Source organism: Petaurus breviceps, unplaced genomic scaffold, assembly GCF_028583685.1.
Source record: "Petaurus breviceps papuanus isolate PSGF00001 unplaced genomic scaffold, PetGlider_PUasm1.0 126, whole genome shotgun sequence".
In the NCBI taxonomy this organism is placed as follows: domain Eukaryota; kingdom Metazoa; phylum Chordata; class Mammalia; order Diprotodontia; family Petauridae; genus Petaurus; species Petaurus breviceps.
This window is the reverse complement of record NW_027185655.1, coordinates 64759779-64784538: the sequence shown is the minus strand read 5'-3', so window position 1 is coordinate 64784538 and position 24760 is coordinate 64759779. Positions and strand designations below refer to the sequence as shown.

At 38.4% G+C, this 24760-nt stretch overlaps 1 protein-coding gene and 1 long non-coding RNA gene across 4 annotated transcripts in view; one reads left to right on the top strand and one right to left on the bottom strand.

Moving 5' to 3' along the window:
* The window catches only part of VEGFC (vascular endothelial growth factor C), a 156303-nt gene extending 139518 nt beyond the window's left edge, over positions 1-16785 (bottom strand). Inside the window, exon 1 of one of the 3 annotated variants that reach the window (XM_069096611.1) lies at positions 16619-16785. In XM_069096611.1, coding sequence (XP_068952712.1) covers positions 16619-16762 — 144 coding nt within the window. In that variant the 5' untranslated portion in view covers positions 16763-16785. Of the gene's footprint in view, positions 1-14479; positions 14722-15708; positions 16220-16618 lie in introns of those variants that run through there. The other 2 variants (XM_069096630.1, XM_069096621.1) reach the window with 2 other exon arrangements.
* Positions 16786-17367: 582 nt separating this feature from the next.
* LOC138170405 (uncharacterized) lies at positions 17368-20612 on the top strand. Its single transcript, XR_011170606.1, has 2 exons — positions 17368-17584; positions 19130-20612. It is a non-coding gene; the product is annotated as an uncharacterized lncRNA (long non-coding RNA).
* The last annotated feature ends 4148 nt before the right edge of the window (positions 20613-24760 follow it).

Here is a 24760-nt window from a genome sequence, read left to right as displayed (position 1 = left end):
GAAGGATGAAAGCACAGAACTTAATATGAACAGAAATACCATAAATTCATTTCAATGGTTGATGGCTACAGAAAACTCTTCTCGATTTAAAATGTCTGGTCAGTTCCAAGGATAATATGTTTTGCATATATTGAGGGTAGAAATTACTTGTGCACACTTCCTCTAAAGAAAATAATGCTTAGCTAAATTTTCATTTGCTTGTGAAACTGTTTTAAGAGAAATTAGTATCATTTTGCTTTTAACCACTGGTTTATATCGTCTCCAACTGTACTTCCTAAAGGAAATCTCATCCTTTTAAAAAAATTTTACATAATTTACTAGATTATAAATTCCTTGAGAGCAGGAACCACATCTCATCTAAACTACCACTTAGTATGGTACCCTGTACATAATAAATATTAATATAGATTTTTCTGGGTTGTTACATTTTTTGTAGTCAAAGAAAGAAAAAAGAAAGCTCTCATTTCTCAAATAAAAAAGATGGAAATGTCTGCTGCAGAGAAAATAACTTTGCATGGATTATCATGAACAAGAAAACAGAGTCAGGATCATAGGATTATAGATTTAGATCTGGAAAGGATATCAGAAGCCATCTAGTACAACCCTTTATTCCATAAAGAAGGGAACAACCCCAGAGTGGTCAAGTGACTTGAAGTCACCCTGGTAATGGGTAGTACAGATGGGATTTTAACTCAGATCCTCTGGCCAAAGCAACACACTTGCCCTGGTACTGCAAATTAATAATAAAATATATCACTGCAGGGATAGGAGCTACAAAGGTTCTCCCTACAAATTTGCATGGCAAAACAGTCTAAACCATCTAGAAATGCTGAGTAAGAAAACTTAGCTAAGCCAAAGGGTGGTGTAGTGGACAGAGTGCTGAAGCTGGCATCAAGAAGATTCATCTTCATGAATTCAAATCTGACCTTGGACATGTACTAGTTGTGTGTCCTTGGGGAAGTCACTTAACCCTATCTGCCTCAGTTTCCCATCTGTAAAATGGTGGAAGAAATGGCAACCCATTCCAGTATCATTGCCAAGAAACATCTAAATGGGATCATGAAGAGTCAGATACAAAAGAAAAAGACTGAATAACAATCAAAGCCTAATTATGCTGAATTTGACTTCTCACATATCAGTCAGTAGGTGGAAAATACATTAAGTTCACAAAAAAAGGGATTTGGGAATTGATGACTACTGTAAAAGAAGTATGCAAATTTATGCTAATTAAACAATTTAAAAATAATCTTTCTCCCTAATAACCTTCGAGGTCTCTTCCTGCTTTTTGCCCTGTAGAATAAAAAAGCTTTTATGGTCTTCCCAAAATGTGAAGAACAATTAAATAGATATTAGAGATAACTGATGGCACAATGAATAGCACACAGCCTAGAGTTAGGAAGACCTGGTCTCAGACACTGCTAGCAATGTGACCCTGAGAAAGTAACTTGGGTTCTCTCTGGCTCAGTTTCTTCAACTATAAAATTGGGATAACAATAGCACGTTCTTCACAGGGCTGTTGTGAGGATCAAATAAGATCATGTTTCTAAAAGTGCCTAAATATTTAGCATATTGCCTGGCACATAGCAGATATGATACGAATTCTTATCCCCTTTCCCTTTTTATAGAACAGAAATAAAATATTCCTCTGTATTTATAAAATTCACTGTAGTTTCAAAAACAAAATTGGTATTTTAGTGATAGATTTTCTATCTGAGTATAACATAAATCAAAGCAAATTGCATCTAATTGAGCAATCCAAATTATTAAAACTTGCTTTTGGATTCTACTATAATTTGTTGGATCTTTCTCTTCTTTCCAGATTCATATAGAGGTCATTCATTCCCCAATACTCTGTCCTTGATTCTATCATTGTCATCTCCTTCTCCTTCTCTTTCTCTCTACTCCCAATTTCATTCAATTTGGACTGTTTTGAATATCATCTACAAAATCTGTATTTCTCTTCTTAACTTCAGGCTCTCATCTCCGATTGTGTAGCATGTGACATATAGAAGTAAAGACAGTACCGTACCTGGAATCAGGAAGGCCTATGTTCAAATGCCACCTCTTATTCTTACTAGCTGTGTAGCCATAAATAAGTACATAACCCTATTTAGCCCCAATTTGTCATGTAGAAAAAGGGAATAAAAAAATTAGTAATAGCCATGGCCTCATAAGTTTGTTTCAGGTTCAAGTTTTCCTTCTGAATTCATGGTTACTCTCTGTAGGAACATCATTCACCTTGTTATTCCTATTGTAACTGCAGATTTGTCTTTGACTCTTTCCTCTCCCCAACCTCTGATATCAAATGGATTACCAAGTCCTGTTAATTCTACCTCTTCAAACATCTTAGCCTCTCATCCCCTTTTTAATTCTGCCTCATGCCTCCCAAATACAGCCTCTCATTACCCTCTCCACAGACTACTGCATTAGCCTATTTTAATAGCAAGGAAGACCTTTAGGTCTTCCCACTGCAACTGTTCCCCTCTTCAACTCAGCTTGCTACCATTTTGAACTACTATTATTACTTCAGAACAAGGACAGGTAAATTTAGATAAAATAAAGCAAGAACTAGGTAGCTGGCACTGTGGATACAATGCTGCATCTGGAGTCAGGAAGAATTGAGTTCAAATTTGAACTGAAATGAGAGTGACAACTAGACAGCTTTGAGTTGAATAAGTATAAATAAAAAATGAAAGGACAGTGATGTCACAAAGGCTACTATGGTCTATAATACTCCTAAATTTCAGTGCATTTCTGTTTCTAAGAGTCCTCTGCCCTTCCTTCCTCTACAATATCTCAAACACTTAATTTCATTGCCTTACTTTCTTTCCATTGTCCTCTCCCCCAAGAATTCATAGTTTTCAATATCTCTATATTTCAATCAACTTTGATTCATATATGCATTCTATGTTTCTGTAAGTCCTATACACATGAACATGATCATGCATGCATGAAGATGGACAGGTAGCATATTATTAAAGGATTCTTAAAAAAAAAAAAAAGGAAAATATGCCCCCAAAGCCCTTGTAGTCTTCATACATAGATAATCTCTGCCAGTAGCTATGCTCTGTACTACAAACTCCATGTGCCAGTAACTTTTAATTCATGGGCAAGAATTCAACATCATTTAGCAGTAAGTCATTACGATTGTTGCCAAATTAAATTCAGAAGATGGTGTTACTTCTAGTACAGAAAATAACATTGTTACCATCTTCACTTTTCAATGCAAGGCACCAATCTTGCCTCTGAAGATGCAAATGAAGCCAGATTGCAAAAGGGAATGACTTGAAAGCTGTTTAACTTGGATTATCACTTTACATTCTGGTTTGAGTTTGAGTATGAGACACTCATTGAAATTATTAGGATTTCTTCCCTAGGCATTGGCATCCAAAAGTTTGAACTTTAAGAGTAAGTCTATTTTCACCCATACTTCATATAATTTATAGTTGAAATAGAAAACAATAATTTCAATTCAGGAAATTTTCTAACATGTTGCAATTTCATCATTCTAAGGGTTTGAGTTTTCTCATCTATCAAATAAAAGTATCAGACTAAGATGGGAGTGAATTGCTAAATTGCAGATGAAGAGCCTTGAGTTCATATTATATGAGAATTGGTTGAAAGAATCATATTGGGCATACTTAGCATGGAGAAAAGAAGCAGAGGGAACAAGACAACTATTTTCAAATTTCTGAAGAGCTGTCACGTGTAGGAAGGATTTAAATGGATCTCTTTGGCCCCAGAGGAGGGCAGAACCAGGAGCAATGAGCAGGAGTTACAAAGAGGCAAATTTTGGACTGATGTCAGGAAAAAAATTATTACCAATTGCAGCTATCCAAATGCACAGTGTGGTGCCTTGAGAGGTGATGGATTCATTCCCCTTCTTGGAAATCTGCAAACAGAAGCTGAAGGACTACTTATCAAGAATGTTATATTGCAGATCCCTTTCACATATAGGTTGGATTTGATCGCTGCGGAGGTCCTTTCCAACACTCCAATTCTACGTGATTCTCTTTCCTTATTGCTGTTAAATCCTATAATTACAAGAACAATTCTAACAATATCTAAATTAAACTTTTTGAAATATATCTGCATACATATATATGTGTGTGTGTGTGTGTGTACGGAGAGACAGACCTTTCAGACTTTTGTAACACCCATATACATAGTCCTCCAAGATTCATAGGATCATACTTTGAGAGCCAGAAGGGATATTGGATACATTCTAGTTCAATCATTTCATTTTACAGATGAAGAAATCAAGGCCCCAAAAGGTGAAGTTACTTGCTCGTGGTCACATAGACAGCTATTAAGAGACAATGTCAGGATTTGAATTCAGGTCATTTGAGTACTTCACCTTCTCTGGTTTACTTTCATAAGACAATCAGAAGGTGTGACTCAGCAAATATGCACTGGACAGTTACTTTGTCCTCAACACTATTCTAGCTGTTGTGAGAGATACAAAAGAAGCTGATGACAAGTTTCTAAGTCTGAAGATGCTTTACAAACTAACTTAATAATGTTTTCATGGACGAGGTCATGATGTAAAAGGATGCAAAAGAAAAACTCAGCATTGACTGCCTCACAACCCAAGGAAGCATTCTGCCTAAACAGAGTATAGGGAGAGAACAGAATCCAGGGACAACCTTCCTCCTGTGGGATACTCCACTTGTGATGGCCCCAAGGTAATAGTGGGTGCCTAGAGAATGCAGAGCTGGTGAAAAGACTATCATCAACTCAGAAATGGATCTGCGGACTATCAAACCTAAGTAAGCCTCCTCTACTGACTGTCCAAAGAGTTGGGAGGGTGGTTAAAAAAAAGTGACAGGAGATCACTACAGATGTGATACAAATAGTCTAGGTGGTGACCAGTCTGATATATGATAGTCAGAGGAAAATGTAGGAAGAGCTAATACATTTATCCAGAAAATTCCTATTGATGGAATATATTGAAGGTATACTATATATGACTTTAAGGTTTGATGCTACGGACAGTGCCTCTGAATATTACCTATTTGCTACATGCAAACTTGACTTATATATGGCCTCTGCGCTTGGTCTACAATGTACAACATTAATATAGCATTCACATACTGTGTACTCAATATGCATGCTCAGTATAACTTGGAGAGACTACAATTTTTGTTGTTTTGTTTTGTTTTGTTTTTACAGAAGGGCACACTGACAGGTTCAAATAGGACTGCATTTTCTGCCCTAACTGAGCCCTGCCTGTGATCACTCATGGAAGAAATTGCTAGGACTCCGTTTTCCAAGAGACTATATAGCAATAGCATAAAAAGTAATAGAAGCAGAGTGATGCGGGGAAAACGTAGGGTGGGATTTTAAGGGAGAGTTCGCTTGTGTTGGGGACCATGTCAAGAGGTCAGAGGAGCAACTAAGACTACCAACAAGGGTGTCTAGGAATGCAGAAGTCCTGGAGTGTGCCTGAGGGCCCACAAAGCAAAGAAAGAGGACAATTAAGCTGTAGGTGAACTGCAGAGGCCAGCTGATTATACCAGCAGAGGTGTAGGCACTATATGGGCAAAAATGTCATTACCTTCAGGCTAAAAAGGAACTTTCCTACTGCAGTAGTGAATTTGGAGGAACTTATTTCCCAAACTACCCAAGGAAGAAGGAGGATGAGATTGTATTTGCTCAGGAATGTATGTGATCATAAGATCACACAGTTTGAGCTGGAAAGAATGCTAGTGGTCTTTTAGTCCAATAGTATTATCCCATTATTTCACCATACATTTCAGTCCCAGTTAAATAGTTTAACTTGGATGTCTGATTAAAGGTATGATTGATTTGTCAATACCTCTAATGTAAAATTACTACTATAGCACAATAAAAACCATTTTGGAAGTTACATTAACCTTTTGGTATCACCAGTATACCACTGAGGAACTTGAAAAATCATTCACTGGGGCAGCTAGGTGGCATAGTGAGTAGAGCACTGGCCCTGGAGTCAGGAGAACCCAGGTTCAATTCCGGCCTCAGACACTTAACACAAAAACTAGCCGTGTGACCTTGGGCAAATCACAACCACAATTACCTTCCAAAAAGCAAAAAAAAAAAAAAACATTTACTACATGATCACTTTTAGGTATTGTTAAAGCAATCACTTGCACATGATCCTATGGTAAATGCTCCAAAGAGAAAATTAAACAGAAATAGTCTCTGGTCTACAGTAGATGACTATAAAAAGATATAGTCTTAATGGATTCTATCTGTGATGATATTATGTACTGAAACACATGCAAGAAAGAATAAATGATATAAGTTTAAAAACACCTAGAAGTTTGGGTAAATCAAACTTTTAAAGAAGACCTTTTATACCCAAGTGTTTGAAGAAATTCTATAATGACTTGTCATTATAGTTAATGAGCACCCTTTGATGTATCCAGCAAGTAAATCTAGATTTTCAGAAACTGATTTTGCTCAAGGGCATCTCACATAGAAAGCATAGCTACCAGGGGTGATTCAATTAGGAAATTTTACAATAGCAAATGCCTGGAAGAGGGAGGAGAAATCTGACCTCTGCTGGCTAAACCTACACCTCAAAGACATTCATTTGTGAAAGGTCAGAGGGAATACTTCCAGCACTCCTCTAGTGAAGTTACACAAAAGAATTAAGGTAGCCATCAAAAGTGACTAATTACTTCTAGGAATTCGTACTGGGCATCAAGCTAAGGCTCTGGATCTTGCTGTACCAATAATGAATTAACTCTATCTCATAATCTATTTTTAGTTAGAAGGTACACTTAAGAAAGCCCAAATTTATTTCAAATAATTGCCTTGGTGGGAAATTAGGCCACAGGTAAATGATACTGGTTGGTTCTTCATTGTATTACAATACTTCTCTCTGTTGTGTTATTGATCTATTGCTCAGAGAAAGAAGTCATTTTCAAGAAGAGTGACAATGGGGACTCATATTTAGCTGAAAGTCCACTAAACACTTCAGACCTTTCTCAGATTAATACTCTTTTATCTATATCTTCCCAATCTTATATCTCTCAATTTGATTTTTTGAACCCAAACATGGCTTTACATTTATTCCTATGAAATAAGTTATCTTCCACCCTCTCATAAGGCAAATTATCATTGTTGTTCTGTCATTTCAGTCATTGAACTACTTGTGACCCCATTTGGGGTTTTCTTGGCAAAGATACTGGAGTGATTAGCCATTTCCTTCTCCAGCTCATTTTGCTGATAAGGAAACTAAGGCAAACAGGGTTTAGTGATTTGCCTGAGGTCACACGGCTAGTAAGTATCTGAGGCTGGATATGAACTCAGGTCTTCCTGACTCCAGGACCAGTGCTCTATCCATTGCACAACCAATCTTTGTATGGCAAATGGGGATCACAAAACACAGTCACTGCCACCACTAGTCTTTTGAACTATAAAGAAACTTAAGAGATTACCTAATTCAAATTACTCATTTTACAGTTGAGATAATTGACTCATTTCTCTTAGTATAAGGGTGCAAATAGTAACATATACAAATAGTCCCTTAATCATCAACTGATTAGGATGCAGTGGGGATTATGAGTCATATGACTTGGATTCAAATCCTGGCTCCTTCACTTTCTACTTATGTTACCTTAGGCAAGTCACTTAACTTGCATGGATGGGCCTTGTTTTCTCTCACTGTAAAACAGGAAGTTAGACAGATCATCTCCAAGATCACTTTCACCTCTAAATGGTATAAAATAAGCATTTCAAGTTCAAAGAGTACAAAATTAAAGAGAAAGGATGAACACTAATAACTGAAAGTTATGGTATGCTTTAAAAAAAATGCCTTCCAAGGCAAGTCATTCTTACTTCCATTCTGTATTACTGTGGAAACATGGTATATAAGAGAGGATGTGAATAATAGACAATATACAAAGAAATACCATTTCAGCATGTGAATATACTCAGGAAGTAGAACACAAAGAAAAGGGTGGCAGTATCCCAGCTCTCTACTGTTAACTGTCTGCCCCCTGAATCACCTCCAGCTGATTACATTTAGGGGCTGTAAGACAAGTCATCTGAGTGAATCTGGGCATGTGTGAAGGCATGTTAGGTAAGAGAAAGCAAAAGAGCATATTTTTTTTTCCTATTCCCACACAGACTCAAAATTTCTGAATTCTTAATTCTCCTCTCCAGGCAGCCAAGAGTGGGCAGATGGCAAGGATGATCTGTGGGAATCTGTAGAATGCCAGACAAAGGTTATTGATGCTGCAACATATGGATGCATAGAGATGGCACTTACTAGATAAAAACTCCTACGCTTTTTATTAGTTATTAACAAGATGTGGAACATTAGGCTGCAAGCGCTTTAGAAAATTTTACAGCTGAAGAAACAGAGGTGCAGTGACTTGACTTCATGTCACACAGTGACCCAAGTTTATCTTTAAATTTTAATATGCAAGGTAACAGGATGTACTTACACTATTTTGGCTACAAAGTGTGGTAATATTTGTTAATATTTTGACATCTACCAAACATCACTCTTAATGTATAAAGTTTAAATCTTGTTGATTTAATTTCATTCTTTCCTTTTAAATAAGAACATATTACTTGCTGGTTTCAGTTGAACTGAATTTGTAATGCTCACCTTAGTGATCTTATTCTTTAAAGCTCTTTCAAATCTGATGAATATACTACACATCAGCTTTCCCTATAAACCAGCTCCAGATTTTTTAACTGTCAAGGGTGCCAGCATCATTCCAGTCACCCAGGCTTGAAAGCATGAATTACTTCTCCTTCATCATCCAATGAGTCACTCATTTCTGTAAATTGAATATTCCTTTATAATCGCTTTCACATTCTTCCAAATCATTCCATTCTCCATTGCCTCAATCTCACATCACTTTGAACCTGGATTATTGCACTAATCTTCTAACTCAGACTTCTAATCTTTGGTTTTCCTCACCTTCCCTCCCACTCTCCACTCATCCATCCTGTATATTGTTTCCAGATTAAGGTTCTTAAAATATTACTCTGTCACACCCTTCACTTGCTTAGGAAAGTCGAAGAACATCTATTAAAGGGTAGTGCTTGGGTGGGAGTGCAGTCTAGCCATGGAATATGGAATATTTACAACATGCTCATCGTACGTGAAAGAAGTTTGACTGAAGTTTAGAGTATGAGAAGGGAAGTAATATGTAATCAGCCTGGAAAGAGATTTTGGAACCAGACTGTGAAGACATTTCAATAACAAATAGAAATATCAATGTGGAAGAGGCATGGAAGATGGACTAGAGAAGGAAAGACTGGATTAAGGCAAATAAACTCAGATGCTATTCAAATGGCCTAAGCAAAAAATGATGAGGACTGAACTAGGGTAAATTAGGGAAAAAGTAAGGAAGAAGATGGATTGGTTAGGTAGATAAATTGATACAGTGTCAAGCCTGGATGGACTCATCTTCCAGAGTTCAAATCTGGCCTTAGACACTTACTAGTTGGGTGACCCTGGGCAAGTCATTTAACCATGTTTGCCTCAGTTTCCTCACCTGTAAAATGAGCAGGAGAAGGTAATGGCAAATCACCCAAGCATCTTTGCCAAGAAAACCCCAAATGGGATCAAGAAGAGTCACATATGACTTAAGACAACTCAACAACAACAAGGTGGTAGTTGTGAGAGATGTTGAGGTAGTATAATAGGAAAAAATTGGTAAGTTATTAGTTGGGGCAGTGAGAGTGGAGAGTTGAGAATATGTATGCATTTTTACATATATAGTTATATATGTATTTTTCCCTAATAGTATGTAAGTTCCTAAAGGGCAGGGGCAGTCTCCATTCTTTGTATGCCCAGAAGGCAGAATGGCAAAATAGACAGAGGTAGGGCTTTGAATCTGGGACCACCAAGGTTCAAGTTCTACTTAGGACATATCCTACAGGGGTAGGTCACTTAACTTCCCAATGCTCTAGGCCACAAATATCAAATGAGTCTCCTGCATGTTATGGGTTCACAATACTCCTGAGTGCACTGAGAACCAAATTAAAATGTAATTGGGAAATATATAAGAAAACAAATAATATTACAATAAAGTTAATATTGCATTCTGAAACTAAGTCAATATGTGTCCTGCAGAGATCCTTAGGTACAGATTAGTGGCTCCCACTTCTATTTGAGTCTGACACCACTGCTCTAGGGCAACTTTTTATAAGCCATAGATGACATACCAACCAGCATACATACAGAGTGTTTCCTCATCAGGAGTTCCCTTTTCTAATGCAATCACAGATTGGGTCCCTGTCCCTATCCCACCCTTCTAATCAATATCTAACACTGTGCCTAGAACAGAGTAGGTGCTTAATAAATGCATGATGTTGATTCCCAAGTTGCAAAGTTAGACAATTGTTCTTGACTGAAATAGGTTATTAAGAAAAATAGTGATTTTAGCTGAGAGAGGTGAAAGTCTGGTTTGGAACGTGTTATGTCTCAAAGATACAGGTAGAGATTTCAACAAACAATTGGTATTATGGAGAAATTAAGGCTGGATTTAGAGTATGGGGAGTTGTCAGTAGAGAAAAAATATTGAATTCAGGGATCTAATGAGATTACCAAGCATGTAGAGATATAAGAAAACAGGCCAGGACAGAATAAACTCTAAACTCCAGCTTTTCATAATCAGACCCTAGCTTCTTTCTCTACATTGATCTTCCTTACTTCCCTCACACAAGCAAATGCTCTAACCAAACTGTTTTGCTCATAGTCTCAACCATGTGCTATGCAAATGACCACCTCCATGCCTTTGCTCATGGCATGCCCTCTATCTAGAACATATTTCTGAATTGTCTCTACATATTTAATAAAGCCCTACTCAAATTCTACCTTTCCTTATGGAGCTTTCCCTAGCTGCCACAACTGGCAGTGATCTCTTCTACCTCTATACTCTCATAGCACTTATTGTTTGTAATATGCCTTTAGTATTTACTGTAAGCTATTCCACATGCCTGCTTATGTTTCCAATATACCCTTTATTTTCAACTAGACTGTAAGCTCCTTCTGAGGATAAATCATGCTTTTCACCTTTCTGTCTCTATAGCACATTACCTGGTACTCAAGTAGGCATTTGAACAACTATTTGATAGTGATGTGGCACTGGACTGGTGCCAGTGATTTGGGGTTTAGTCCTGACTCTCTTTAATGACCTGAGTTACCTTATTTAAACCACTTAATCTTTATGGGCTTCAGTTTCCTCATCTGTAAAATTAGGCAACTGGGATAAATTACATGCTCTGTAAGTCCCCCTTCCACTTATAACATTCTGCAATTCTATCACATATTGGTTCTCAAAGCACAAGACAAATAATATAGAAAACCTGTGATCTCAGGCAAAAAATCTGGCTAGCAAGTGGGTACCCTACGAAATGTCAGATACATAAAGAGGCCTCATGGCACAGTAGATCAAGGGCTAAACTTCCAGTGAGAAAGAGATTAAAATCCTTCCTCAGACATTTACTAGCCTTTTGACCTTATAAGGGGTCAGTGCTTAGCCCCGGCACTTAACACTGCACCTCAAATCAGTAGGTGCTTAATAAATGTTTAGTGACTGGCTGATTAAATTCTGTTAACTTCCCTCAGCCTCAATTTCCTCATCTCTAAAATTGAAATAATAATAACAGCTATTTCACAGTGTTGTTGTGAAGATGAGACAAGATAATGTATATAAATCTTAAAGCACTACCTGAATGTGAGCTATTAACATTATTATATAAAACTTCTAGACATGTCCCCATTTCCATGTCAAGACATAATTGTAATACAATGTAAAAGGCTAAAATTGCTTAGGAGAGCTATAGATGATAAAGAGAATAAGACAAATATATTATGTGTGTGCACATACATTATATAATTTTACCTTTTTTTTTTAGGTTCTCACTTTGAATGAGGCAACACCCATTCAGTGAATATGCCTCTTTAAGAAGTGAGTCAAGGGATGGTCCCTTTAATCAAAAAATAAAACAAAACAACAACAATAACGTAAAAAGAAACATAAAACTGGAAGAATTGCCGTCAGGGTTGCTGACCCAAAGAGAAACAGTTACTATTTATATTCACTCTGAACCAGTAGGGCCAAAAAAACAACTATTAATTGGTGCTTGGGCTGGGTCCTATTGTTGTACAATCCAGGAGATTCAGAGTGAGTTGGGTTTAAGGCAAGCCTTACAGACTAAGGTCTTTGAGAAATAAACCTAGCCAGTAAACCCAAGTTAACTAGGTAGCTTTTGGTGTCAAAATTTACCTTCCTTTGGGCAGACCTTAGCTTAAAGGGGGCTTTACATCCACTACATCCTGAGCTTCTCTAGTTGTCCTGATCATTATCAGGCCACTGGAACCAGATGGCTCTGGAGGAGAAAGTGAGACTGGTGACTTTGCACAGCCCTACCTCATTCAAATCAAAGTCAATTGCAAGTCATGTTATCATCTCTCTGATGTTATGGTTCTCTTTGAGAACAAAGGACAAAAACCACACAACACAACCACAACAGCCTATCATAGTTTACTGTGAAATACTATAGCCAAAATCCTTGCAACAAGATTATTTTACAATCATAATTACTATTAAAATCAATAATTCATATATTAAGCTTGTCAATGTCTATTATGTGAAACACATACTTCCTAAAAATAACTTATCTACACTAAAAAGGAAAGTTAATTTGTTGTTGTTAAATTGTGTCTAAGTCTTCATGGCAAAGATACTGGAATGGTTTGCCATTTCCTTCTCTAGCTCATCTTACAAATGAGGAAACTGAGGCAAACAGAGTTAAGTAACACAGCTAGTGTCTGAGGCCAGATTTAAACTGGGGAAAATGAGTTTTCTTGATTCTAGGGCCAGCACTCTATCCACTGTGCAACCCAGCTGCCCCTATTAAACCTTTTCGTTTTTATAACAATATAAGAATGTCTTTATTAACTCATATCCATAGTATACCTAACTTCATATCTGGTATATTGTGCAACTTCTGTCTTCCTTATCACAATCCTCAAATGTTATACCCTAATATATCTTTATTTCACTAACTAAGCTATTACCAGTCTGATGTCCATGAAGTTATCTATACTATTTTTTTAATCAAGATTTTCAGCCCACATAATCTCTTCAGATACTATTGCAATACACCACATAGGTACAGTCTTTTGGGTCACCAAGTCATCACTTAACACCAAAATAACATATTGAGTAGCATGTAGTAATGTCTATTTAGTATATTGTTTTAATTACATTAAACTGACCTCTCTAAAAATGGAATGTACTAGTATGAAATGACAAAGTGCATGTAATCCCAACTAATCTCATGGCGACAAGAGGATGAATTAGAAAATTTGCCACATTTTCCTATTCCTTTGGGTTTGATTAAACTCTTTCAAGTTTTCTCCCTTTCATCCTCCCCTTTTTCTCACCAGTTCTACCTAAACTTAATCCCAATATAAACAAAGTTCTTTGCTTTTTTGTCTCTTTGCCTGTCCCACTGAGCATTAGAGTAAAAGGCTTTTCTAAAAAACATTTTTATAGATTGTACACTTAGAATTACACAAAATCGAATTATATCTCCAATTCCAGTGATATTATAAGAATTAGCAAGACCTGACTTTCATTTCTGATTTGACCTCTACCTGACTATATGACCTTGGGTGGATGGAGGGGATAAAGTTAACTTTGACTTAAAACACTGTTGGAATTGAGTTGTAAGATCCTTAGATTAAAGTACATGTAAATTCCTCTATGCCATATAAAAAGAACTAGATCCCCCCTGTGCAAAATCCATCTTTGGTCATAAATTTGACAAGTAAGGAGATAATCTAAACCTTTGAGATCTCAGGGATTCCATTAAACATATTACCGTTCCAGCATATTATATGGAACTATCTGTTAAGCCACTGACTTATAGATCATTTAATACAGCAGAAATGCACTGATTGGTGTCCCTACAGTCTCAGTGGCTCAATGGTATGGATTCCTAAAGCCCTGATTAATTAAAAAAAAATAGGTACTAAGAAGTACAATTCAATGTCACTATTATATTCTTATCAAAGTATATGTAAAACTGAATTGAAATAGGCAAACATAATTTACATGTACCCCAAACCAGTAATTTCAATTCTTTACTTCAAAAAGGAACACTCAATTAAGTGACAAGAAGGGAGAACTCCATATATAAAGATGATGAACCTTTTATTTAATTAGTTGTTCTCTATATTACTAATATTTTTTATTCCTTCAGAAATTAAATTCGATTCTTCTTCCCCCAGAGGCCAATTTACAAATGCACCCATAGAGAGCAACAGCCCTGGGGATAACCAACTCAGTTCTATTAGTCGGATTACTGCCTTTTCCAGAAGCACACATTTGTTTGATACTTGCTTTATCAAAGGAATTCTTATTCAGATGTCCCTTTCCATGTCCTACTCCCCAGTTCTTCAACAAAACCAAAAGAAATTATTTTTAAAACCACAGAATAGAAATTATGGTTTACTCACACATCTCCAGTGCTTTGCTTTTCCGGAAAGAGAAAGTGAATATGTGGACATGTGAATTTGGTCCAGATCTGAAATTTCATCCTTATAGGGAAGTCCAACTGTAGAGTTACAGATGAGCAACTCTTCTGTAACTTGAAGTCTTGGAAAGTTATTTGGGGGCAGGGAGAAGTAAGTGACTTATGGGGGGGGGGCACTCACAAGTTAAGTGACATCACTTAACTTCTTATACCCAAAGGGTCACAAAGCTAATATATGTTAGAAGCTGGGTCTTCCTGATTCCAAGGTCAGCCCCCTAACCATTATAAAACACTGCTTCACACATCTGCTTAAGGTGCAACAATAGTCAAAGCAAAGGAATAGTGGAACTCTGCCACATTGCTTTTTATAACATTTTCCATCAGTAAATCATTCACATCGATGTAGTTATAGTTAGCATCAGCATTAACAGAAGCAACTATTTTCAAACAGTATAAAATACATTGTTATTTACTGTTATACAACTTAGCTTACATTGTGCTTGCTCAAAAGTGTTTTCCACCATGCTATTACTTAACTAAAATAATATTCTGGGATCAATTTATAAATTATTTTAAGATCATAGTTAATAAGGCAGTTCCCTTAACTTATTAAATTGAGAAGTAGTTGCATTTTTAAAAAAATAGCTAGATAATTCAACAATGCATTTTCTTTAATTTAGTTCACTGAAAAAAATTTACACAAACTATTAGAAGATTCATTAAAGTACTTTGCAGTTATCCTTCCCATTCATTCAAATATTCTGAAATTTTTGTTCATGCACATCCCAGGTTTTGATGCTTAAAAATACAAAATAAACTTGATCAGCATTTTGTTTTACTCTGAAAATTAACTCTAAGGCATAATTTGGCCTATCAAAAAGCAATAATGATCCCCTAGTTCTCTGTGGTCAATAAGTATTTTAAATTGTCATCAGTATCAGACTAGTATACCAACTAAGGGTAGCTGAGGATGAGTAAAAATAAGAGTAGAATAAGTGAGAAATAATGCAATAAACTCAGAGTAGACACACGATGTCACTTGACTGCCTTTCCATCATGCCATAAATTGAAACAGAACGTTATAGTAGAGTTCTACACACATTACTGTACTCATTGGCAAAAATTGCTATCTGGGGACATTAAGCAGCTTTAAGAAAGTACAATGTATGATATAACTTGTTGTTTAAACTCTGTTACTCAACACCCTCTCACCAACATCAGGTGTAAGATGCATGTTAAAACCTTCTGGAGTAAGTTTTCTTTTGGGAGATCAAGGAACAGCAGTTTGAAGGCAAACAAGTTAAATTTCTGGTTGGAAAATAAGGACGCTTTAATTGCTCTTCACCAGAATTTTCAGACTTGGGATTTGTTACACCTCCAGCAAACTTGATTAGTCTTCAGCATATCATTGGTGCAGCTTAGTGAAAACAACCCTGGTTTTCTAAGGAGGTGATAAGAATCACCTCCAGTTTCATCAGAAATTGAACAAGCTTCTTTCCACAAGTGGCGTCTTAATTCATCCATCATTCCCTAGTTATTAAGTCTCTTCTACTCCTTTTGTATTCGTTCCCCTCCCCAGCTCCTCCAAGGCGCCTGGGTGAGCCTCCCCGCATCGCAGCAGCTCAATGAAATCTTGTAGGTTGACTGGTCATCTATGCCCACAGACAAAACTGCCTTCTTGTACCATTGATTTGCCTGGGAAGGCGCACTTCTGCTCCCCTGTCTTTGATTGAGCGTTACAACAGTTGGGTCATTGGGCAAAGCTCGGCTTTCTATTTGTTGCATCCATTGGGATCACTTTGATATCACTAGGAACCTCTTTCAGTACTTAACTAAAGTTGTGTAGTTGTGTCCTAATTTGCAAATGCTTCTTAAGCATCTTATTTTCCCCTCCCCCCCCCGCCTTTTTTTTTAAACAGAAGTTTGTAAGTTTCTTTTTTAAGTAAAAATAAGAACAGATCTACGTATCCTTAGCCCTAACTTCCCAAAGGTTACAAGATCACACAAACTTTCTCTTTGGACAGGTTCGCTTAGGGAATTAATTCTATGGTGCACACTAGCGGACTCTGCCCCCTTTCCTTCCCCCAGAGGCAGCAGAAGCGGCAGTAGAAACAGCACTTACCTTCGCCTCCCCCAGATCCGGTTCTTCCTCGTAATAGCCCTGTCCCGACTCATAAGCCGCAGCTGCGGCGGGCGCCTGAGGTCCCAGGAGCAAAGCTGCAGCAATCAGGGAACAGACCAGGGAGAATAATCCCAGCAAGTGCATGGTGAACAGGCTCCTTGGGGGGGTTGGGGCGGGGTGGGGAAGGGGTGGGGGAGACCAGTGCGTTTACGGGGGGGCAGGGGGTGGGGGCTTGGGTGCCCCTGCAATGATGAGCACTCCTGGTTTTCCTTGCCCCCAATATCCAGCCAGTAAAAAGCCTGGGGGACGGACAAGAGGCGGCAGCGGTGGCGGCTCCGTTGCGCGGGGGCTCCAAACTTTTTTCAACTTGCTCTCCAAGTAACTGCTGGGGAAAGTCGGAGCTTGTCAGGTAAAAACCCTCACAGGAAACCGGACATCCGAGTTCTCCTCATTCAGGAGACTGGGAGGTGAAGGGAGAGCAAGAGAGAGAGAGGAAAAGTTACCCCCCCTCCTTTTGTTTTTCTTTGGGGAGGGGGGAAGTGCATAAACACACACACACCCCCTTTTAAAAGTCTTAAACACCACAGATTGTTCCCCCCACCCCCCTCCCTCCTTTCCCCTAAGTAACCCCCGGAGGGGGCAGCAGCAACAGCTGGAGAGTCTGCAGTGGGGGTGTTGGGGCTGCTGGGGGGGCGGGGGGCAGAAGCAGCGGCGAAGACTGCTGCGGCTCAGTCCCCTGACTTGGCCAGCTCCGGGGCTCCGGGCAGAGACTCAGGCAGCAGCAGCGGCGGCGGAGGCAGCAGCAGCAGCTGCTGCAGGGTCCCGGGTGCTCGGGCGTCCTCAGCGCGTGGAGCTGTGCGGCCGCGGTAGCGGCAGCAGCAGCAGCGGCGGTCGCAGGGGGAGGGCATGACTGATGCGCCCTCTGCCTGCGCTTATGTGAGAGAAAGCGGCTGACGGAGGGAGCGGGTGAGCCCTGTCCTCCCTCCCCTCTCACTTTCCCTCGGAAACCTCTCGCACTGGAGCTTCCCTCCCCCCACCCCCCCTTTCTTACCCCTCCCCCTCCATGTGCAGTCCCCTTGCCTCATCCTGGCTGCTGGAGCAGAAACGTCTACTCTCGGGGCTGGCCCGTCCCTTGTGAGAAAGGCGGCAATTTTCTCTTTCCTAGCTTTAGAGGCTAGTGTGGCCGCGCTGGATAAAGTTGCAAGGAAAGGAGAAATGGGTAAACTTGGGACATGGGAGCCGACCCCTTTCGGCCTTCTGCAAGTCCCGGAACCCCTTCAGCTCTTTGCAAGCCTCTCCTTGCCTCCCCTTGGCTACAGGTTTTAGCGCAGCTTGGGAGCTCTAAGTGAGAGTTGCAAGTGAAAGTCATCACCAGCATGGCGGAGATCCCGCGGGAGACACCCCCTCCCCCCCTGCCCTTCGCCTTTGTAGGAACTGGGAGTCACGGGGCCGGGAGCCAGAACAGAGGGTGTTAGCCGGGGAAAAAAATCAATGAGGAGAGTGTTGTCAGTTTGGATGAGCAAAACCTTCAACTTTGCGCCGTTGACAATTGGGGAAGAGGTGGTGGTCCTTAGGAAAAGCTCTATAAGCCAAGGTCTGGAATTTCCGCTCCCTCTTAAGGGAACAACTGATTATGTACTCAGTTTCCCCAAGGAAGGCTGAGAGCTCTTGTGCACTTATGAAGTGATTTTTGCAGTAGGAAGCAGCATTTAAGATTATACCAGAGAGACTCCAACTCATCCGGTCTAAGGTCCTGCTTTCATAGATGAGGAAATTGAGGCTCAAAGAGGTTGTGTATTGCTCAAGGCCACACAGAAAGGAACAGTATTTAGACATCCTCTATGTGTCCCTAAGTCAAGGTCCCTTGACTCCAGTGCTAATGCTTTCAAAGACTCTATAGTCTCCAACCACTGGAAAAACGTTTGAGTGATTGATTCCACTGGGTGGAAGTCACTAGGTGAACACCAGATTCTGGTGCTTAGTATATAGTACTTTACACCTAATAAGCACTTAATAAATGTTCATTGATTTTCTACCTAAAAGCTGACCAAACTAATTTTGAGCTCTGGGGGTAAAATGTATCAATTTCCCTTTCCTTCATATATCTGCTTTACAATGGTGTTTGCATATTGTCCAAGGTAACTAACAATATTTTCTCAATTCATTGATTTGAGTGTGCTGAGATGCCTTTTTCCCTCTTCCCTTTTCCTATTTTTTTCTTGCTCTTCTGTTCATATATGTGTATGTATGTATATATGTATATGTGTGTACATACACGTACACATATTTTCCACCGACTCTTCACTTCTCTCAACCACTTTGTTGTTTTTTTTTTTCTTTAAAGCAATGGGGTTAAGTAACTTGCTCAAGGTTACACGGCCAGTTATTTCTGGGTGTGGTGCAGAGTATCTGAGCCCGGATTTGATCCAGGTCATCCCGGCTCTTACTTGCTGAGCCACCTGGCTACCCCACAACCACTTTGTTTTACTCAAATTCTCTTACTCTTCCCAGGTTTTATTCTAGGTCAAACACAAGGACAGAAAGAAATACCAAAGAAAAGAAGTACTTGTCTCATCGAAAAGAGAGTCTTAAGCACACTGGAAAGCATCTACAATGAGAGGACCAGAGTTCAAATTCTGTCTGTCTTGGACAAGTCACTTAAATGAAATGACTGAGTTTCACTTTATTTTCTGTATAATGAGATCATTGGATCACATGACCCAGTGAGGTTTTTTTTTCTACTTTTAAGTCTATGAACTAGAAACAGTATTATCCTTTATTGACATTAAGATACCTATAGAAGCTTTATAGGGAATATATAATCACTATTTTCATTCACTTATAAGCATTCCTTAATTACATTCAATGCACTAAGCATTTATTAGTTATTATTTACAAGGCCCTATGCAAGGTACTATGAATACAAAGACAAAATAAGTGTGAGCAGAAGGACTCTGCTACTTGATAGGGATTAGAAAAACCCAAATAAGTTTATAAACCTGGTAAGTAGCCTGAATTTATATACCATTTCTATAGTTCACAAAACATTTTCCTCATAATAACACTATGAGAGAGATATTGTGGAAATAATGCCATTTTACCTATAAGGAAATGAGATCCCAAGAAATTTAGGACACAGTTACATAGCTAGCATGTGGCAAAGTTGAAAATTGAACAGCTTTTCTGATTCAAGTTCTCATGGTGTTCCCCCCCCCCATTAAAGCAAGATGCCACTTAATAAATTGCTGTAAAAGGATTGTAGTTGTCAAAATTTGTGTAGACATTAAAGATAGAGCCTGTTTTGTGTGACCTATGGTGTCATCCTGCTCTTATAAGAATCCTTCATGGAGTAGAGTGACTGACTTTACAAATCTGGGAAGTCAGAAAGTCTAGGTTCAAATCCTGTTATGACACTTTACCTATATCACCCTAGCCTTTAGGTCCCAACTAAAATCCCATTTCCTACAGCAAGCCTTCCCTAAGGCATCTTAATTCTAGTGCCTTCCCTCTGTTAATCATTTCCATTTATCCTGTACATGGTTTGCATTGTATATATATTAGTATGCATATTATCTTTCCCATTAGATTGTAAGCCCCATGAGGCAGGGACTGTCATTTGTTTCTTTTATATCCCTAGTGCTTTGCACAGTTGCTAGCACATAGTAGGTGCTTAATGTTAATTGAATTGAATTTCACATCTTTGGATGAGCTGAGTACTCTCTCATCTATAAAATGAGGGTGGAATGGAACAGATTTTTTATAAACCACTTCTAGCTTAAAATTTGATGATCCAAAGAATCTAGAAGTGAATTTATTCATTACTCTAAGCTCAAAACCTTTAGTTTCTGAGCCAGCAGTAGAGAAATGAAAGTATTCCTTTGATTACAAGAATGTGAACTTCTTGAAATCAGGAACTGTCTTATTTTTTCTTCTTATATACCAGGCTTAGCACAGTATTTTGCATGTAGTAAAAGCTTAATAAATGCTTAATTCATTATGATGCTTGTCGTTGAATTAGACAATGATATACCAATTATTCCCCCCCACTTACATTCAAGAAAGAAAAAAAATAGAAATTAATGAAGAAAGTAGAATGTCCTTTGAAAGTCTAAGGATACAATACAATGCAGCATCAATTTTGAGATTAAACTAAATGTTTTGCAGAGCAGTGGTATCCACTATGGTATTTAGTTTGAAGAACACTGAAGAGGGATCAGAAACTAAATGCTAGCAGTTCTCATCTGTAAACTAAAAGGATGGGTTACAGTTTTGAAGTTGCATGATCCTGAAGAGTATCATCAGCATCATTTCCAAGATATGCTTAGTCATGTTAAAGTAATGGAATATAGTTTATCAATAACACAACACAACAACACAAGTCTACTGGATAGAATATGTGTGTGTGTATGTGTATAATGTGTATGTGTGCCAAGAATGACATTCAGCTGCCCAAACACTTTCTAAATGGTAAACTGAAGTGTGCTAACTAAAAACTAAATGGGCAAAGAAAATAGTGAAAAAATGCATGGACCACATCATGCAATCCTGTATCCTAGTGGTCAAAGACTGGGAAATGCCAGCAGCAGCTATCTCAAGAGGACATTGAAGCATTCCTCTAGAAGACAGTCTGTTCCAATCAGGGATAAAGTTGGCTCTTTTTGAGCAGTGGCTTACATATGAACCACATAGTCAAAGGTACACATATCAGTGCTTTAACTAAGGAGGGAGCGACCCCAGGTTTGCCCTAGGGCTCTAAGTTTTAATGAGTGTGTAGTCCTGCTGCAGCTGAGGAACAATTGAGTTATGACCTATTTAGAAACAATTATATATTAAAATAGGAAGCTATCAAGTGTATGAACTTACTCCCAGACACCTTCTCTTCCATCCATTTCCCTTCAACTGAATGCAGGGTGTCTTTTGTACCACCCACCATAGTGACCTATGTAGCAAAATACCTCCCAGCTATGGACTGGAAGACATTTGGACAGTACTACAAATATCACTAACTTCTGTAAACTAAAAGATGACTTTTAGATATGAGCAACAGGGAAAAAATATTTGTTCTTGGTCACTTGTTTTCCATATACTTGCATATACAGATAGTGATCATTGATGATATAGTGTTGGTTTAATTCAAGAAACATTAAGTTCCTACTGTAGGCACTGTGTTAGGCACTGGAGATGGAGAAAAAAATGAAATAAGGCATGGTCACCACACTCAATGAGCTTAAAATACTGTGGTCTCATATTGCAAGGAAACTAGGAAATTTGTAAATGCAGGATCTTACTTCTAATAAATAAATAAACTGATAAAGTATTCTCCATTGAGGAAATTTACAAATACTAGTCTACCCAATAGACTCCTTCCCCCTCCCACCTTAAATTTGTAGATTTCCTTTTTTAACTACACAGTCTTGACAGGTACTAATTTCATCTGGTAAAGGGGTGAGAATGGAGGTGAGAAAATCCAGATTCATAAAGCAGTGCTCCTTTTCCTGGTAATAAAATTTCTTTGGAAAAGTATCCATCATGTTCCAAACCAAACCAACAAAAGGGATGAATTAGATGACTCAGAGCTACCTATGTTTCAATAATATCCACATAAAATGCATATCTTTTTCAAGTCAACATGTATTAAACACCTTATTAAGTCTGCTAAAGCTGGAAATACAAATATAAAAAGACAGTCTGGTGGCAAAGAGGAACGACAACACATAAAAAGAAACTGAAAAGGGGGAGGTTGAGGACTAGTAGGTAAAGTCCATAGAGTCAGGTGGATTGACTGGATGGGAATAAAATCATGGTTAGGCTGGTATCCTTCTTAAAATGGAGGTTCTGAGAAGAACTAGTCCAGGGGTAGGGAGCCTGTGGACTCACAGACACATATGACCTTCTAGGTCCTTGGGTACAAATTATCACAAATTATTTCAATGCTCAGTTTTAGCTCCACATTTCTTACCCTCATTCTCCATAATCCAGATAATTTGTTCCTGTTAGTTTACTTTTAAATCCTGCTTTTCTCCTCCTCATTCTTTTAAGTAACCCTTCTATCTTTCTGTTTCTTCCTTTCACCCTTGTCAGTTAGAAATAAAGGATAGTTTGCATGACCTTTTATTAAGGGGATTTGTTATGTGAGGTTTGGATTCAGTCAAAGGGCCACACTTGAGGACCTAGAGGGTCACATGTGACCTTGAGGCTGAAAATTCCCCACCCCTGAACTAGTCCATCAAAGGAAGAGGTTGTGTGAAGGGAAGGACAGTGCATGAGGGGAAGAAGGGTCCTTCTGGTGGGAGAAGCAAAAGGGTGAGTGAGATTCAAGAAAAAAAGAAATGTCTGTGCCATGTGTGATAGAGAAGGTCTGTAGAGTTAGGGGTGCAGCAAGGTTGAAAGTAAAGAGTGCATGTCCTAAATAGCTTTTGAAGTCTATACAGTTTGTCTTATGTCCTCAGCACCTTTCCCTGGATGTTGGTGATCTTGTTCCAGGGCCTTCTATCTCAGCTCTCTTAGTTGTCAACTGTTAAAGCTGGAAGGAATCTTTAACATCAACTGGTTGAAAGTTCTCATTTTATAGATAAGAAAACTGAGGCTCAAAGAGGAAAAGTCTTTCAATTGGTTATATGACAAAACCAGGAATCATCCCAGGCTTCCAATCCTCATATGTGATCCATTGTCCAATCAAATAAGAAAATATTTTTTTTTCTATAGTTGATTAGTTAACTTACTCACTTTTACTGAAGCATCAGTTTCTACACTCAGAGAGGTTAATACCTCCCACCCCGATCCATAACCAATCCTTTGCTTTTTAAGCACTTTCTAATGATAAAATCAAAGGCTCCTGCACCCTCAATCTTAAAAATACTATTTCAGGTATCAGAATAGATTAAAATTCATGCTAAGGCATACAGTGGAACATGACCACAATGGGGTCATATTCATTGCTTGAATTTCCAAATGCAAATACAGTCGAAATAAACAACTGCAAAATTGTGAATAGTATAAATTTAACTTCAGTTTCTCTGAGTATTCCTTTCTATCTTTTTTTCCCCTTCTTCCTCTGTGAACTATTTGTGGCAAGTGATACTTTACCTACCCCATCAGTCTGACTAGAACTTTCCTGCCTTTTACACCCCCCCCCCCCCCCCCCCAGCACTGGAAAGGAAAAAAAAATCATTCACATCCTGACTAAAACTCCCTCACTCTTCATGTTACCTCTCCCAGGTATTTGTACTTTAAAATTTTTCCATAAAAGCATCCAACAAATCTTTGTTGAGTAGGGTTTATGAATGTCACATGTTTAATAACTGGATTTCCAAAAATGAATGTTTGCATGACAAACTTAAGTTCAATCTGCATTTTTAACATTCTCTCTATCATTTCCTTACATCTAGACTCTAGACAATCAACAAAACCATAAATCCAGCCCCGACTGTAAAATTTACTGACTTCCAACCTGAAAATATTCACACTGAAAGTTTAACAATTAATTCTCACCAGCTGGCTCAAGCTGGCTCCAGCACACCCCTGGTTTAAAGGGGCTTTGACACAAAAGTTTGCTTTATCTCTAATTGACAAGGGGGAAAGGAAGAAACAGAAAGAGAGAAAGGTTACTTAAAAGAATGAGGAGAAAAGCAGGCTTTAAAAGTAAACTAATAGGTGGGAGCGCTAGGTGGTGCAGTGATTAATGCTCCGGCCCAGGAGTCAGGAGGACAAAAGTTCGGTTTTGCCTTAGACACTTAACACCCACACCCACAGAAAAAAAAACAGTCATTACTTAACCCCAATTGCCCTCCAAAAGGCAAAAAAAAAAAAAAGTAAACTAATAGGAACAAATTATCTGAATTATTGAGAATGAGGCTAAGAAATGTGGAACCAAGACAGAGCATTGAAATATTTTGTGTTAATTCATAAATATTTTGCATTTACTTTTCTATGCACATTTTCCCCTACAAAGCAGAATATAAGCTCTTCAAAGGCAGCAGCTTTTTTTCATTTTTGACTTTGCATCCCCAGCATAGTAGTAGAAATTCAATTAGTTTGTTTAATTGCCCTAAATTGAATTATGGAATTAAAGTCTTTTTCTCTACATTGGCCAAAGTATAAACAACCTCAAATTCAGGCTACACACTCAAAATTAAATCTCTT